The sequence below is a fragment of the Ostrea edulis genome, chromosome 3 (assembly GCF_947568905.1).
Source record: "Ostrea edulis chromosome 3, xbOstEdul1.1, whole genome shotgun sequence".
Lineage (NCBI taxonomy): Eukaryota > Metazoa > Mollusca > Bivalvia > Ostreida > Ostreidae > Ostrea > Ostrea edulis.
In genome coordinates this window covers 32578160-32597062 of record NC_079166.1, presented here as the reverse complement: position 1 = coordinate 32597062, position 18903 = coordinate 32578160, and the positions used below count along the sequence as shown (strand labels likewise).

At 33.5% G+C, this 18903-nt stretch overlaps 1 protein-coding gene across 1 annotated transcript in view; it reads right to left on the bottom strand.

The window, feature by feature from the left end:
- The window catches only part of LOC125677176 (multiple epidermal growth factor-like domains protein 10), a 191034-nt gene that overhangs the window by 143588 nt on the left and 28543 nt on the right, over window positions 1-18903 (bottom strand). The window contains exons 3-5 of the mRNA XM_056160467.1: window positions 14068-14295; window positions 2824-3078; window positions 1622-1756 (exon numbers count right to left, since the gene is read on the bottom strand). Coding sequence (XP_056016442.1) covers window positions 1622-1756; window positions 2824-3078; window positions 14068-14295 — 618 coding nt within the window. The remainder of the gene's footprint in view (window positions 1-1621; window positions 1757-2823; window positions 3079-14067; window positions 14296-18903) is intronic.

The following is an 18903-nucleotide window of genomic DNA, read 5'->3' as shown; positions in this document are numbered from 1 at the left end:
GGCAACATACCAAATTTGAAATGTGAAAGTCCTATGTCAAAAGACAAAAAAGGTTATGGGCCAGATAAAAAATGCTCTCAAAATTATATCATTTGACTTTTACATTAGATGACCCAAGAAGTCATTTTTAAACGAATTTTTGAACAATTTTCAACATTGTAAATTGACTCAGACCGTTGAACAACGACCCTTCTAAGCGTGAAATACTTACCCTTGTTAAAAATTAGCCCTAGAGATTATTTCCGGTTGTGTCAAATTTTACCGTTGAAAAATGACCCCCAGTGTACAAAATGTTTCCTCTACATCTCGAACAAGTAGTGGGTTCATTTTTCAACATTAAAAAATTACCCTAAATACACGTATACACAATGTTTATCTCATTCAGGTAGGAGGGGTGATATTTCAACATTAAAAGAATGCCCCAAACTTTTCCGTGGCGTACAATCCATATTTAGGTTAAGTGGTAGGGGTTATATTTGCATGTCAAACATCAATTGACTCAGACTCAGCGGTTGTCGGAGAGTATGCTGGTATTTTATTGTTTACATAGTATTCACCCTCCCATCACGTTTTTTTCCCCAGAAAGCATAAGTGTTATCGAATTTTAATGCAGAGGAGGGGGGGGGGGCACTGCCAACATTGAATATTTTGGCTAATAAATACATTTTAAATGCCAAAAGTAATGTTTCAACGAATTTCGTAACTTTTCTCTTTGTACATAATGCATTAGGTGATTTATGAAATGAATTTATTTGCAATAGTATTTGCTATTTTTCCTTTGCATAATTATTGTCAAAATTAATTTAGATTTGGGAGCGATTGTATTTGCCTACATCACATCCTCTCCATCTCTTTTGCATTTCCTGTTTCACCATCGAGCAAAATATTTTTACGATTGAATTGATGTGCATATGAATTTGAATACTGAGATGAAAATTCCTTTACATGGACGGTATAATACCCTTATTCTTGTCTTGATAAAGTTACAGCGCAGAGAAGATTCAACTCCATGGGAAGGAAAAGACGGTAAATTCTTTTTTGGGATTAAACTTTGTTTGTCTAGGAAACAATGATCCCTTGGGTCTCTCTTCTTTCTCTGGAGAGAGAGAGAGAGAGAGAGAGAGAGAGGGATCATTGTTCCTCCGACATTATTTTGACAATCCAACTTAAACATTTACATTATATATACAACATTTAAGTAGCCGTTAAAAGATGACCCCCATTACTGATCAAAATTTAACATTGATAACTTTTCAACGTCCGATTTGATAAAAAATTTAACGTTAAATTTTGATCGTGGTCAACTTTAATGTTAAGAAATGATCCCTGGGGTCGTTTTTCAACGGGGTCACTATCTAAACTATGAGAGGGGGAAGAATTCACGCTAAAAGAATATGTTCCTCTGAGAAGGGGAGACATAATCCTACCTTCAATTATTTGCATTTATGTTTATTTGGTACCCATATGTACATAAATTTAAGAATTATCCATTGCACAATTAAATTTAGAAGCTCTCGTAAGGTACGTAAATCAATTTTAGTAAACTATGAATATTTTTTTTTTATTATTGGTTAAGGAAATGCCCCCAAATATTTCCAAAAACATTGTATTTGATACTCACGTTGATCACATTTTAAGCCTTTGTACCCTTCAATACAGCTAAAACAATTTCCATTAGAATCGCAGAGACCCTTTTGGCATCCCTGTGGGCATGGCAAAGAACAATTTTCTCCATAAAATTGTAGTGGTGGGCAAGCTGAGAGCATAGAAAGATTGAGCATTAAAGAGATACATGCATCCATTCTTAATTGATAGATTTGTTTTCTTTCCATAAAAACAAAACATCAGCACAAATTAACCTTTTCATACAAATATATATATTTCTAATAATTTTTTTTTAAAAAAACATCCTAGATTTTACATGTTTTTTCTTACTTCTCAAATCGACATAGTTTATTACATTATAATGATTTACTTAGTGCTGCAATCAGTGATTAATCTAGACAATTTCAGGACTATGTGCTACTACTGAGATTCCTCTGACTCTTATCCAGGTTTTTATATTGTGTTTGGGAGCCCTCGCACATTTCAGTAGAATGTAAATTCCGGGGGTTAGAGTCGGAGGAATCTGGAACAAATGTAAAAGAGCAATTTCCATCCGTAAAATTTAAAAAACTGTTCAATTGATATGAAATTGATTGATTTCCATGTTGAAAGAGCAAAAATAAAAAAGTAATATAATTATTTTCATGTTCTTGCATTGAGATAATATGCTGATGTTTCTACCACTAGGATGAGGGCAGCTGTATATACACATAAGGATCCAGAAACTTTGCCTTAGGGAAGTGGATTCCACCCCATGCAATGTTTTGCTGGGGATCCAAACTATAGTAGGGATTAGCACTTCATATTTTACATCTGGAAGTGCTTAAAAATAGACAAATTTACGTATTTGTTTCATTTTTTTTTTACAAAGCTCAAGGGGAAGGGGTCAGACCTTCATCGTGTTAGCGCTTCAAAAAAGTATGCTGGTGTGAAGCATTGTAGTTCATATTCTTATGTATTTTCAAAAATGATTTTAAAAAATTACATTATAATTTCATTTATTTCGTAATGCAGCCAACAAAATGTTTTAACTAGTATATGTATCTGTATTCACGACTGCAGCGCGGTCATGTGGAAATGGCTTTCAATACTGGAAACAATTTGTAAAAGAGACATGGAATTTATGCAAATGTTGACATTGGCTTCTTTCATAATCATTCTAAATTATTTTTTCCCAAAGACTATATTAATCCCTGGAAATGGCTAGCTTCTCCCTACCATACACTTCCACTTCACAGAGGTCGTTGAATGCTGCAGATGAATAGTCAGCTGGGTAGGTAACGCCTGGAAGTCTTTCATTATAATAAATGACGTATCGTCCATAGACAGGGCAATCTATGACAAACACTTGTGGTACTGTGTATATGGTGTAATTTGTGTCCTTAAAACACATAGTACCATCATATCTAGAGGTTGTGTTTGATACATACAGCGAAAAGCCGAGGACACGTTTCAGGTAGCCATTGTTTATATCTATAATAAAAGAAATTACTGTTTATTATCAAAAACATTCATAATACATGATATCTAGAAATTACATGCAAATTACTTCCGTGTTTTTTGGGTAGCTTTGTGTCTCAATGCATTGGAGTATTACTGACTCTGATACTATACAACTTCAAAGGAAGCTTAAAGTTCCGCTGGTTACTTTTAATACTCAACAGGTTAGTAAGAGCTTCACACCTTTGTGACAGGATTTTGATATCAGTATATTGATTTTCCACTTTGAGGAATCATGATAATGAATGCTGTTAATTTACATTGAGTTGTCAAATTTTGAAGAACCACAAAATCATATTAAACAGATATAATATCAAGAGGATTCTAATGTATAACATACTATGCATTGAGAACTTAATGGTATTTACTGTATTGAGGGTTTATTCTGTGATTGTAAAATTTGGCGATTTTCTAGCTTATTGGTATGCTAATCATTTTAGCGGAATATATTTTGGCGGACATAGAGTTACAAAAACATGTAAATTGATAAAAATTGTACATGTAGTGTTACTAACTTATTTCTAGAATTCTCACTGTCGTCAGAAACAACTGTCATAAAAGTTGAGTTTAGTAGTTTATTTACCTCCCCCCCCCCCCCCTTAACCTGAAGACTGCTACCCGTACTATCGACATAAAAACAACTGGTATACAGAGTTATCTTTCTTGCAAAGAGAATGCAGACACCTTAGCTGTCTATTTAATTCAGTTGAAGATATCTTTAAATATCTACAATTTTTTTGTTTAAGGAATTGAATTCTTTTAAAGAGAGCAACAATTCAATTATATAGATCATTTATTCAATTGTTTTATGTTGAATTGAAGATACATACACGTAGTTCTCTCTAAGATAATAATTGCGCGCATCAACTGAATAAATAATATTAGTGAGTCAGTTGAAGAGAACAATAATTATTTTTTTATTTATCTAAACAATATTTTTCACTAATAAGTTAATGGGATTGGGCAGCGGGTATAACTTATTTCACCCCTTTCCCTAATTGATTTATTAGCAATAATTCAATTATTGTGCACATAATTTGAAATGATGTGTATTCACTGAATCATTCCTTTCTTCATTTGAATTGAAGCTCGCATCAATTCAATCGTTGATATCATCAATTCATTCGAAGAGAGCAACAATTCAATTACACCCCTTCTAACGGTATTGTTATTTAAATTTACACCACGTGGGTTTTTTGACCCATTAAAAGGTTAGAGGTGAGGTCAAATTCCGCAGTGAAGGAAACCGGAAATAAATCTGCCAAAGTCATTTTCTATATACTGTAATAGACATGTATCATCAATGCAAATGCATATTACGTAGAAAATTCAATTAAGTACTGCCATACCAGCGATGATTGTGAAATAGTGAAAAGCTCAGGAAGTTAAAGTCATTTAAAGATCTAGATTGTAGTTTAACTGATATTTAGTCTTACTGTCGTGTCATGAGGGGGGGGGGGGAGGGTATTTTCTTCTTTTGTCGGGGGGGGGGGGGATTAAGAATTAAGAAATCAAGAATTTTTTTTGAATTAGGATTTTGTAGAGTGGGCAAGTCATGGGACAAAAGAATATTTTTTTCTCTTGTCAAGGATTTTTAACAAATTAAGTTATCTTCAGCATTGGTTACATTTTGCATTGAAAATAAAATTGGTGAAGAAAATGTGCGATTCCTCCCTTATAGTATAATTGCGACTCATATAAACTGTACAAAATAATATATCACATTATAAGTAAATCATCAACGTCACAGAAAAAATGAAATTGATGTTATTGTTAGATTCTATTACTACACTTCTATAGCATGCTATTTTTAGATTTATTCCTCTTTAAAGATATGTCATAAATTTTATAAGATATCTATAAAACTTACAAGATATCTTCTAAAGTTTATGAAATATATAAATTGTATCCTTTATAATTGGATATCTGATAAAAGATGATAAAATATATGCTGTATATTGTATAAGATATCTTCTAAAACATATATCTTATGTCTTTTAAGAGATCTCAAACTTAATAAGATATGTTATAAGATATCTCAAAAACGAATTTTTATAAGACATCTTGTTAACTTTATAGTGTATCATATGAATTTACTTTTATAAGATATATCATAAAACATATAAGATATCTTGCATGTATATTATAAGATATATCAAAGTTTGAGCTATATTTTTAAAAAAAAAATTGTTTATGAGATATCTTATAAGATATGTAAGATAACTTATAAATCTTGTGAGAAATATTATAAAACATTTAAGATATCTTATGTTTTATAAGATATCTGTTAAACATGATATCATTTGATATACAAGATATCTTATAAAGCTTAGGAGATATCTTTCATAATTTATAATATATATCTTAAATATTTTATAAACTATAAATTATATGAGATATATATCTTATAAGATTTATTAGATATCTGATCAGAAATAGAAAAGATTTCATAAATTATATACGAAATCCTTAAAGGAATACCTGGTAGACACATTATATAAATATGGCATGCCATACACCTCACTTAGGAAAAAGCTAGATTTGTAGGATTTATACAAATTATATGAATATATACATATTTTCTATATATCTTAAGAAATATCTATGAAAAGCCTAATATGCATTTTCATAAAGTTAAAACTTAACGTACTATTTTTACTCTTTATGCTAAAGCAATTCATCAGTAAATGTGAATTATTACTACGGTTGTGTTCTGCAATGCATGCAAGCAGGTAGTTATAGTTATACAGTATCAAAGTTGGTTAAGAAGTACTATGTACAAGTTACTGCTCATAAATGGAAATTCAATGGTTGAAAATGCTCCACATTTATTGAAATATACATAGTTTTCTTATCTATATGTATTGATCAGAAAGTAAGACAATGTTACACCACTGTATCTGCAAAAAAGTCTTTTTTAGTCTTAAATATGAAAGAAATTAAATCTTTCGAGTGGAAAATCTTTACAATATGTCTATATATACATAAAATCAGATGCTGAAATTTTATAAAATTTAATTCAATATCAGTATATATACATACATTTTAAAGTTATAACAATTTCTTAAAAATTCTTGGAAGTTATTTTTATAACTTTAATCTGTGAAATGCACTTTAGAGCATCTCAGATTACAGGATTTGAAGGTAGATCCTTAATGTAAACTGATAAATTCATTTAGAAATGTGCACTGCACACCAGCTATTTCCTCAAAATGAATCTCTGAAAGAAAAAAAAAATCACAATGATCAATATAAGCTATCTAAATTCTATTTTCCAGTATGAAATACGAATACTGATTGATTGTCTTAATTACTCCTTCTAGATATCTATTCTGTTTCAATTTAGTATCAATAGCATTAAAGACAAGAGGCCCATGGACCACATTGCTCACATGAGTTACCTTGGCCCATATTTAAAGATTATTCTTGTATATTTGCATGTAAAGCTTTGATCCCTATTGTGGCCCCAACTTACCCCCGTAACCATGATTATTACAAAATTGAATCTGCACTATGTCAGGAAGCTTTCATGTGAATGTAAATTTCGTTGTCCCAATGGTTTCTTGAGAAAAAGATTTCCCTATATTTTTGTATGTTAAACTTTGATCCCCTATTGTGACCACACCCTTCCCCTGGGAGGGGGAGGGGGCATAATTTTAACAAACTTACTTAACAAACTTAAATCTGCACTATCTCAGGAAGCTTTGACATAAAGGCAAGACTTTCTGGCCCAGTGATTCTTTAAAAAAATTCAAAAGATTTTCCTTATATATTTGTATGTGAAATTTTGATCCCCTATTGTGGCCCCATCCTACCCCCGGGGGCCATGATGTTATCAAACTCCTGCACTATGTCAGGAAGCTTTCTTGTAAATTTGTGCTTTCCTGGTTCTTGAGAAAAAGTGGTTCTTGAGAAAAAGATTTTTAAAAGATTTTCCCATTACCTTTGCATGTAAAACTTTGATCCCCTATTGTGGCCCCATCCTATCCCTAGGGGTCATGATTTTAATAAACCTGAATCTACACTATGCCAGGAAGCTTGCTTGTAAATTTCAGCTCTTCTAGCCCTGTGGTTCTTGAGAAGACTTTTAATGACACCACCCTATTTTGTGATCATCTCCCCTGTGAAGGGTGGCAAGTTAGGCTGAAATTAACACTATGGTTCTGGAGAAGAAGTTGAAAAGGTTGTACAGATGGACTGATGACAGCAAAAAGTGATCAGAATTGCTCTTTCAAGCTTTTAGCTCATGTGAGCTAAAATCGATTTGGAATTTTTCTTTGCTATGTGATTTATCTCTACATACACTGCATATACACTATGCCTATTTTACCAGAAAGAAAATTTTTAATTAAAACTTTACATATATATTTTATGATTTTTTTCAAAATAGATATTTAATATAATTAACATTTTATAGAAGAGAAACAAAAATACCATAATCACAATTTGAAAGTAAAGATTGTTTATTAGGAAATACAAATGTCTCCCTGAGCTCCCCAAATTGGAAGTTCTCCAAATGAAACTGTCCCTCATTGTACTGTATGGTATGGAGGAGAAAGCATAAGCAGAAGTATATAAGCATTTATGAACTCCGATAAGCCATATAAAAGTGTTCACAAATTATTTTATACCCTCCACCCCTCAGATTTTAAGAAAACAATTGGATCCTCCTATCCCTACAAAATATGCCAATCTGCAAATGGCATTGAAGTATTGTGAAAAGTTTAAGTCTAACTCTGATAATCCATATCAGAGGAGAAGCATTCACAAGCTATTTAAACATCTTCCACCCCACTTAGATCCACTATAACTTTTAGGAAAATAATTGGATCCTACCGTCCCAACAATATGCACCTCTACATATGGCAATGAAGCATTGTACAAAGTTTAAAGTCTAGTGGATAAGCCATATAGGAGGAGAAGTGTTCACAAGAATTTGTGACAGACAGATGGACAGACAGAAAATACAAAAACAATGTTTCGATCCCCCTGGAAGAGGGGAGACATAATAAACTAACTGTAACATCATGCTTCAAAATACTAACGATTTATACTAAGACACTGAATACTTACAATTTACACAAAGACACTGTACTATTTGATGGGCAGCAATTAAAACATATGGCTTCTAAAAGGAAAAAATCATGCAGTTATTTAGTATGTAACAAAAAATGTAATATTATGAAATTATACGATTTGTCAATAATTAAGATTCAGTATTCCATGAAACAGTGTGTGTCACATGCAAGTGTACTATATACTCAACCAAGACAGAAATACAGGCAAAGTGATAGCATAAGCAATAATGTATCTCTTCATGAAAATATTTCTAAGATCTGCTATATGTATAATTATTAGCTTAATTCTTATAATCTTAAACTTTTTTACTTGTGTCTGATGAAAGTTTTGAGGTAGAAATTGTGTTTGTGCCTTTGTATGCATGTACATAATTTGTAAATGTAGTTGTACTCCTAAGTAGATTTTACATAATAAAACACTGAACACATATACATGTACTTCATAAGTTCTGTTACATGTACATATACAACCATGCATAAAAAGATGTTTAAATACTATAACAATTTTTTAAGAAACAATTATCTGCATGCAGTGTATAATAGCTTGGTTAAAGGGAGCTTATAATTACAAAATTCTTTACTTTAGGTTAAATAATGCTCAGCGCACACTATGATCCTGATTTGACCAAACTTGAAAAAAAATCCATGTAATATGATCATGCAAAATAAATTCTTTTCCTAAATTTCTAGAACAGCTTCTGGATGATCACAGCTCAATTTTGATTTCCGAGACTTAACTGTTTAATTATGTTGCGAAATGTAATACTAAAAATGAAACAGCAAAGGTTTCTTACAGACAAAATATAGTTGATGTATATTAAAACAATAGTTAATTACAGTGTAGTGCAATGTAATCCTAATTGTGATTCAATATTTGATTTAAAATTTAAAATTTTTGTACAGATTGTCCTCTAACATACAGATACATGACTAATCTAAATTTGAAAAAGATTACTAATATTATTACATGTGTGTTTCTGTAATTATAAGTTTGTAATTGGAATAAGTAAATCTAAATTAATTAAAAAGATCAGAAATGCATGTAGGTATTTCATTCATAAAATGAGAATTTTTTTTTAGAAATGACTTATGAAAATATTTACTGCTTATAATGTATCAATAAAGGAAAAACGTTATGATGTATATCCATGTATATTGTCCCATCATATTAATATATGTGTTAATGATTAATATTTACATTTGCCAATGCACTTCCTTATATGACAGTACTAATGAAATTGATGTTCATTTTCGTGTGACATGAATTTGGTCATGTGATCAGTTTGTTCTTGCATATGAATACAATCACCACTTCAAAAGTCAGTTCCTGTATTTTTACCTGGCTTCTTGCTTATGCAATGCAGTGGGGAATTTAGACCCCCCCCCCCCTCTCGACACAAATTTAAATAATAGAAATATTGTGAGTATAATTCCAGATTGGCACCCAAAATGGCTAAGCATTTTGGCTAATACTTGACTTCCACAAACACCCTTAGGTAAACCCTGGATCCGCCACAGCAATGACATCATAACAGAAACAAACGCAGCAGGATATTTATACAGTTTATTTTGTAAAAAACAAGAATTTCATCAATTTATAAAAGAGAAACATTAAACATATATCGTCCTGTTGTTTCATTTTATACAGTTTTAAATACCGTCTGCAACTTCTGCATGGCGAATTTATAAAATAATTAAGAAAAAAGATATAATTTTTTAATGTTGTTGGGATATGACATGAAGTTGGTCACGTGATCAAATCCTATAACGCCCGAAGGACGTTATAGTAGATTTGATCACGTACCAACTTCATGTCATATCTCCCAATACCATTCAAAAATTATATTTTATTTCTTATATTTATATTTTCTAGTTTGATTTGTGTTCTTACCGAGCTTCCATGGTCATGGAGCAGATGACCAAAATAACGATCGTAGAACGTAGTTCGTAAGAGTTTTAGCGAATAACAAATTAGGAACAATATCAAAGAGAATATAAGATATAGATATTTAATTGAAAATGTTAAAAGAAGACGAAACATGTGTAAAAATAAAGGTAATTTAGAGCGCAAAGTTAACTGAAATGACAAGAAGAGCGGAGTAAACTACATCCGTGGTGGGATTTGGTCGCGATCAGCGATGGAGAAACTGGCGTCGGTCTAGCTTACTAAGTTGATCACAGATTTCGACAGAAATTCAAAGGATCTGAGAGAATTGATGGTGGATATGATGGGCCAAGTTAACGTTAAGCTCTTAGTCAGGTTTTTGGAAAGAAACAACGGTATGTTCATCGTTAGGACTCGCGGTTGTAGCCATGCAGGAGACGATTCAAGACAGTAGGACAGATTTAGACCAAGTGCAGGTAGGTTGCGTCTTTTATTTACCTTCAGTGTGTGTAAAATAAAATAAAAACGAACTAAAAGCCTACATGTATTTACTTCATGATGATAAGTTAACCTGTTGTTTCCTGGCAATTTCCATCACGGCTATGACTCGGCATGATTATAAGCGAGGCTGGTTTCGAGGCTCAAAATATTTGCATGTTCATGTCAGGGTACCGGTGCGAGTCTTCATTAAAATCCTACAACAGAAATCTCTCAAGTGAACAAAAACTCCGTCAGTTCGTTTTTTTTTTTATTTTACACACACTGAAGGTAAATAAAAGACGCAACCTACCTGCACTTGGTCTAAATCTGTCCTACTGTCTTGAATCGTCTCCTGCATGGCTACAACCGCGAGTCCTAACGATGAACATACCGTTGTTTCTTTCCAAAAACCTGACTAAGAGCTTAACATTAACTTGGCCCATCATATCCACCATCAATTCTCTCAGATCCTTTGAATTTCTGTCGAAATCTGTGATCAACAATTGCGTTTTCAACTTAGTAAGCTAGACCGACGCCAGTTTCTCCATCGCTGATCGCGACCAAATCACACCACGGATGTAGTTTACTCCGCTCTTCTTGTCATTTCAGTTAACTTTGCGCTCTAAATTACCTTTATTTTTACACATGTTTCGTCTTCTTTTAACATTTTCAATTAAATATCTATATCTTATATTCTCTTTGATATTGTTCCTAATTTTTTATTCGCTAAAACTCTTACGAACTATATTCTGTGTTCTACGATCGTTATTTTGGTCATCTGCTACATAATCATGGAAGCTCGGTAAGAACACAAATCAAACTAGAAAATATAAATATAAGAAAGAAAATATAATTTTTGAATGTCATTGGGATATGACATGAAGTTGGTACGTGATCAAATCTACTATAACGTCCTTCGGGCGTTATAGGATTTGATCACGTGACCAACTTCATGTCATATCCCAACAACATTCAAAACTTATATCTTATTTCTTAAATATATATTATAAATGCTTGCATAAATAAACATTAGTAATACATGTGTGTGGTTACAGAAACTCAGAGCTATAAACTGTCAATCTGTAAGGGAGTACGAGACCTGCACCACTCAGGAATTTTAAATGTTTTCTACTATGATTATATATAAATCAAAGACTGCGATATTTTGCTACATATAAGGAGATTGATGCATAATCTGATAAAATTCTTTTAATTAATGCATTGTCCAATGGTGTCTAATATGCATATCTTTTTTTTTTACCAGATTTAATATACATGTTATAAATGACAATTACAATCCTGCATTAGATACAGGGAGGATCCTGTTAAATATAATGCACTGTCCCCTGATGTCCCTTGCAGTTTTGTGATCAACTTTTAAAATTATCACTGGTACATTATATACTTTGGCAATGGTTACTATATATATATATATATATATATATATATATATATATATATATATATATATATATACATGTATACATCTAGTCATGTTCTAATTTCCATTTATTGTTGCTTTCCCTCCACTTAAAAACAAACCATAATTGGTCACCTTTGAGCGTACATACATGTAGTGTATGAAAAGGGTGCTATATAAATATGGTATTATTATCATTATTAAATCATATCATATAACGAAAAGTTGGAATTTTTCATTTAAATATATACCAAATGATAATCATACAAATACATGTCATATACCTTTCATTCATTCTAATTCTCTTAGGTGTGCTGCATGCATCAATGAGTTTAATTATCAAAATCTTTACATATCAAAAAATTATGAATGGGTAGTATACATCCCCTGGTCACCACTATAGACAATCAATAAAATTTACTTTCTTCATAAAATAGATTCACTTTATCTATACTGCTGAATTAGGAAAATGATTATGTTTCCACCAACGAAATATTAAGTTTAGAAGTTTTAAGATACTTGCAATGCACCTTTCTTTGCTTGTAACATGCACATTCACAGATACATATATACCTCAAACATGAAACAGACTATAATATTTTCTGCGTGGAAATGGTAAATTGTATCCAACATTTCAGTGTTTGATAAATTGAACACAATCCTTATGGAACATTAAAATTTAATTATGGCACTTTGAAATAGAAAGATGTCCTCTCAATATTTTTTTCACGATAATCAAGAGTTCTTTCAAAGTTGGCCTAGGTCCAAATCTAAGGACGATAACTCTTTCTTACCATTTCTTATTTAAGCTTTATTAGCTGATGGCATTAGGAAAATAATGCATTGATACGTAGATCTATATATTGCAAAAACAAATAAAGCACAATATACCATAATTTCTAATTGATACTTACATTAACACTGGAATTCCTTAAAGCACATCCATATCCGGTAGAAAATTCACCGGGTCTCAGGTAGCTCGCGTTGGAGTCTCGGAGCAGCGAGATTATATTTCATTCGATAGTCTTTGATTTTACGCTCTACTTAACACCGATAAAGAATATGTTCCGAACACGTTAGTAGGGGTGAATTATAGCGCGCATAAATTCAGCTGTATGAGTAATGCTATCTTCAATTCAATTAATGCGCGCAATAATTCAGAATTGAAGATATCATTAATTATCTGAATATATCTTTAATTGAATTGTTGCGCGCATCAAATACTTTGACGAGATTATTAAATAATTAAAGATATCTTCAATTATTTGAGTTTAAGTAAATCAACACGCCGAATAATTTAGCAATACGTGTAAAAGAAAAGATAATGATAAACAGATAACCCTGAATCAAAATTCATTATGTGTAACTCCCTTAGTTCTCCTTTCATTTTAGCTCAATTCCTTTGAAAATGTTGACATCATCATCATCACCTCAAAAATATACTTATAAACATAAAGTATCTTGTCTATCTGAACAATATCTAACACACTATCCCGAGGATTTACAGTGTATAAAATATTTGCAAATTGTTCTGAAATTCTTAACATTGATCAAAGTTGATATTTTTAAACATTATCTCACAGGTCCTCTGAACATCTGGGTACCCTGATATATATAATAGGAAAAGGCTACCAACTCTTATTACAGGGTATCAGTTTTGGTGAAGAATAAATTAGTTTCAAGCTGTCTCTATTACAAGACTGCTACGCGTAGCCATGTCCCCCACCGCCGCAAAAAAGTTGAATCACAAAAGTCCCATAACTCCTGTAAAATTTGTCGAATCAAAATGAGGTCGCAATATGATCAACTACATATGGTGACTAAGTTAACAATCCTATAACATTTGAACAAAATCTGTTGAGCGGTTTCGGAGTTGGGTCCACAACATGTTCCAATAGTGTAGCATGTATAAATTCAAAAAAGTCCAATTTCATGAATGAAAATGGCGACGCAAGGTTTTAGAGGAGTTGCGTCCACAAAGTCAAGTGGGACGGACAGACAGACGCACGGACGGTATTTCCATGCCTCCTTCCGCAATGCGGTGGGGGAGGGGTATAAATATCAACGGTACAGAGATGTTCAGAGGACCTGTGCATTACCCCATGGAACATTATCTGTCCTGTATGTTATAATTATATGATGAATGTCGGTTAAGTCCACCAGATCAACAAGCCATTCAGCATATGTTTGGCCGTTGCCTGAGATTGCACATTGGCTTCCTCCACTACTTAAATCTGATTTCAATCCATCCACAGCTTTGTGAGAACCAGTATCAAATAAAGGAAATGTTGTCCATTGCGATGTAGGTTTGTGTAAAGCAACATTTACTGAAAAAGAAACATGATTAATCGCAAACCATAGAGAATATATATATTTATTATATACTTTCAATTTCATCTCTTCTTTTTTCTTTAAAAGTTTGCGGGCATATATCACACGATATATGCCCGGAAACATTCCGGCCCGCAAACATTACGTCACAATCAAATTTCTACGCCGTTAATTTTCAAATTTTTCGTGTTTTTCATCTTTTACTCAGTTAAACCGATAAATTTATTGTTAAAAATAAGATTATTGTTACTTTCTAAATGAAATTGAAAGTATATAATAAAAAGGTTATAGACTTTGTATGGGAAATATGACGACCTCGTTTTTCGTCGCGGACGGACCTCGCAAGCTCGGTCCGTCTACGCGCCAAAAAACTCGGTGGTCATATTTTCCAATACAAAGTCTATAACCTATAACCTATATATATATATATATATATATATATATATATATATCCAAAATTGAAATCGAGTCTCAGTAATCGGATACTAATATAAAAAAAAATATGAAAAGAAAACACAGAAATCCTCCGTAAAGCTTTAGCGCTTTCATTACATCTTCAGAGGCTTTACAAAAATGTACACATAGCAGTATCATAGGAACAGTGATTATGACGTCAAAGTAAGCGGAACGTTAAATGTCTATATTGTGACGTCATGGATAATGTACAACAATGATCTGGAAAAAGTACGGGAAAATCATAGGCAATTATAAAAGACTATAAGTTTTGGTTTTAGAATACCAATGCAATGTTTTTCTTTTTCCCGTCTCTGAATAGCACTGGCACATCTGAGTTTGTAAAATGGGAAAATGTTAAATCGTTTTTTAACTGGATTTGTCTGTATTCAGGTGTACTGATGTTCTGCTTATGTAAACGTACACGGGCACAGACCCGCACGGAGAGTGTTGCCAGTTTCACCAATGTAATATTTCTTGCATCCAGGACATGCGATGGCGTATATGACATCCTTTGTATCGCATGACATGTTAGCATTAACTTTAAATTCTCGTCCGTTAAAATTATAACTGGTCCCTTCTGTAATGTAGTCACATGTACCGCATCGAGGGTCCGTACACTTTGATACTGTATAAGTACGGTCATCTAATTGGGAGGAACAAAATATTCTGTTAAGAGTTTTGGGCTGGCGTTTACTGCTAATAAAACGACAGTTCTTGTATAAGCCTTTTGTTTGTTCATCTTCCCTAAGTAGCCTGTTTAATTCATAAGCAATTGAATTGATGTTTTGATTTCTCGGATTATAAGTATGTACAAATGGTATTATTTCTACGTCATTAGCACATTGTGTGTTAGAAAGTAGCTGTATCCTATCGCACTCCTTAGCCTTCATTATTCCATCGTCTACAAGTTGTTCTGGGTATTTTTGGCTTAATAAATACAATTTGCAAATAATATACAGTCTAAATGGAAGAGATATTTAGATGATTGTTTTATCTTGTGGGATGATGATGTCGATAAGTTATCGGAGTTTTACGATCTACTAAACAGATGAAACGCAAATGCCATTTCTTGACGTTCTTATATTAAAAGAAAATACCAGCTTAAATACGGATATTTATTATAAGCCCACAGATACACACCAATACCTGCATTTCGGATCGTTCCATCCCCACCATACTAAAACAGCTATACCATATAATTTCGCAAGAAGGATTTGTACCATTGTCAGCATTATCGATACGAGGGATATCCGCTTGGAGGAATTAAAATTGTATTTATTAAGCCAAAAATACCCAGAACAACTTGTAGACGATGAAATAATGAAGGCTAAGGAGTGCGATAGGATACAGCTACTTTCAAACACACGATGTGCTAATAACGGAGAAACAATACCATTTGTACATACTTATAATCCGAGAAATCAAAACATCAATTCAATTGTTTATGAATTAAACAGGCTACTTAGGGAAGATGAACAAACAAAAGGCTTATACAAGAACTGTCGTTTTATTAGCAGTAAACGCCAGCCCAAAACTCTTAACAGAATACTTTGTTCCTCCCAATTAGATGACCGTACTTATACAGTGTCAAAGTGTACGGACCCTCGATGCGGTACATGTGACTACATTACAGAAGGGACCAGTTATAATTTTAACGGACGAGAATTTAAAGTTAATGCTAACATGTCATGCGATACAAAGGATGTCATATACGCCATCGCATGTCCTGGATGCAAGGAATGTTACATTGGTGAAACTGGCAACACTCTCCGTGCGGGTCCGTACCCGTGTACGTGTACATAAGCAGCACATCAGTACACCTGAATACAGACAAATCCAGTTAAAAAACGATTTAACATTTTCCCCTTTTATAAACTCAGATGTGCCAGTGCTATTCAGAGACGGGAAAAAGAAAAACATTGCATTCGTATTCTAAAGCCAAAACTTATAGTCTTTTATAATTGCCTATGATTTTCCCGTACTTTTTCCAGATCATTGTTGTACATTATCCATGACGTCACAATGCAAGGTGAAGATAACGAACAGTGATCAATCTCATAACTCCTACAAGTAATACAAAATAGATAGTTGGGCAAACACGGACCCCTGGACACACCAGAGGTGAGATCAGGTGCCTAGGAGGAGTAAGCATCCCCTGTTGACCGGTCACACCCACCGTGAGCCCATATCCTGATCAGATAAACGGAGTTATCCGCAGTCAAAATCAGTGTGCCAAGAACGGCTTAACAATCGGTATGAAACACGTCAGACAGCATTTGACCCAATATAGACATTTAACGTTCCGCTTACTTTGACGTCATAATCACTGTTACTATGATACTGCTATGTATACATTTTTGTAAAGCTTCTGAAGATGTAATGAAAGCGCTAAAGCTTTACGGAGGATTTCTGTGTTTTCTTTTCATATTTTTTAAATATATATATATATATATACATGTGTGTGTGTGTGTGTGTGTGTGTGTGTGTGTGTGTGTGTGTGTGTTTAAATATCGAGTTATTTAGTTAAATGAACATAAGTCTGAAAAAAATGATCTGGATATATATATATGTATATATATAAATTGACGATCAGATGGAGTTCAATCACATAACATTTATTTCTCTACAGGCTGTTTCGTGAGGGGATGGTTTCCCCTCACTCGTCGGGAGAAAAATGACATCTAACGAAAAACATCCGCGTGGCTGAGAATATGTTACACAGAAACATACTGGATAGTTGCTAAGCATGATTACACACAGGATTGAGTAAATAGAAATTTATGGGAATGACGGCAAGTGCTGACAAGTTCTGAACGCTTATTCAATGAAGATTTTTCGGGATGACATATTATAAAGAATTTCTCTAGAATACAAAGGTTGCACTTTTTTGAAATGTTTGAGTATGATGATGTTTTTCCTAAAATTTCCCACTTGATTTTGTAGTCAATATTTTTGTCTTTCAATGTCCATATGAATTTGCTGAGCTCGGTGGTATTCTTTTTCGTGGAATTACGGAATGAATGAGTGTGGTTGGCGTATCTTAATTTGAACTCGGTGTCTGCTAGTCCCACGTAGCTCTCTTCTTGTCCATTATCGGCTCTGACTCTAGCTAAATACACAATTCCGTGGGCGCGACATTCACCGTTGAGCGGGCATTGGTCTTTGTTTCGGCAATTACACCTGTTACATGTATCTCCGGTCTGGCGCACTTGTTTGATTGAAGCGTTATGCGAGTCAATTACATTTTGCATGGATGGCATACAACTGTATGGTATTTTAATAGTGTTTCTGTTGATAATCGGGCGTAGAACATGGCCTATCGGGAAACACTCATCTATAATTTTGAGAAACTGTTTACCCAAGTTTGTTTTTACGTTACTATCATATGGGGGGGTTAAACCATGTGATGTTACGGGAACGATTTCTTCTGCTGTTCTGTTTAGTTTTGGCTGATTCGTCGTATGTTAGCTTGTATTTATAGCCGCTTTCATCAAGTGCTTTTTGGTATATGCCGGCGGCTTTGACGAATTCCTCTTTGTCCGATGAAATTGATGACAATCGGTGATTGATGCCTGATGGTATAGCTTTAAGTATGGAAGGCGGGTGGTTACTGCCAGAGTGTACGTAACGCGGAATGTTGCCGGGTTTCAAATACGGGGAATGTTTACTTGTATGTAAGTTCAACGTTACGTCCAAATAGTTGACCACCTTCTTGTTGGCATCTATAGTGATACGGAGACCATGATCCTCAAATATCTTGCACAGACGTTGTTTTATCTTCTCTGTGACTCGTGCGCTGCATTTCGTAACGCCTAGTCCGTCGTCTCTGTATAGTCCTACGTTTAATAGACTACCGAACTCGGCTTTGATCACTGACAGCAGGTAGATGCCGACTAATTCACAACACTCAGCGCCATCGTATGAGCCCATGGTAATATCGAATAGATTTTCTTTGGCTTCTTTCTTGACCCACGGTTCGTTTTGACATAGTAATAACGACTTCTTTGTGTGCATAATGATGTGACTATCCGCATCGGAAATATGATGGAACTTCGATGCGTAACTGAGAGCATTGTGGAGTAATTGCTCAGATATGCTGGGATAAAAGTCCACGATATCAAAACAGATGAATGAAGATGAACTCTTGT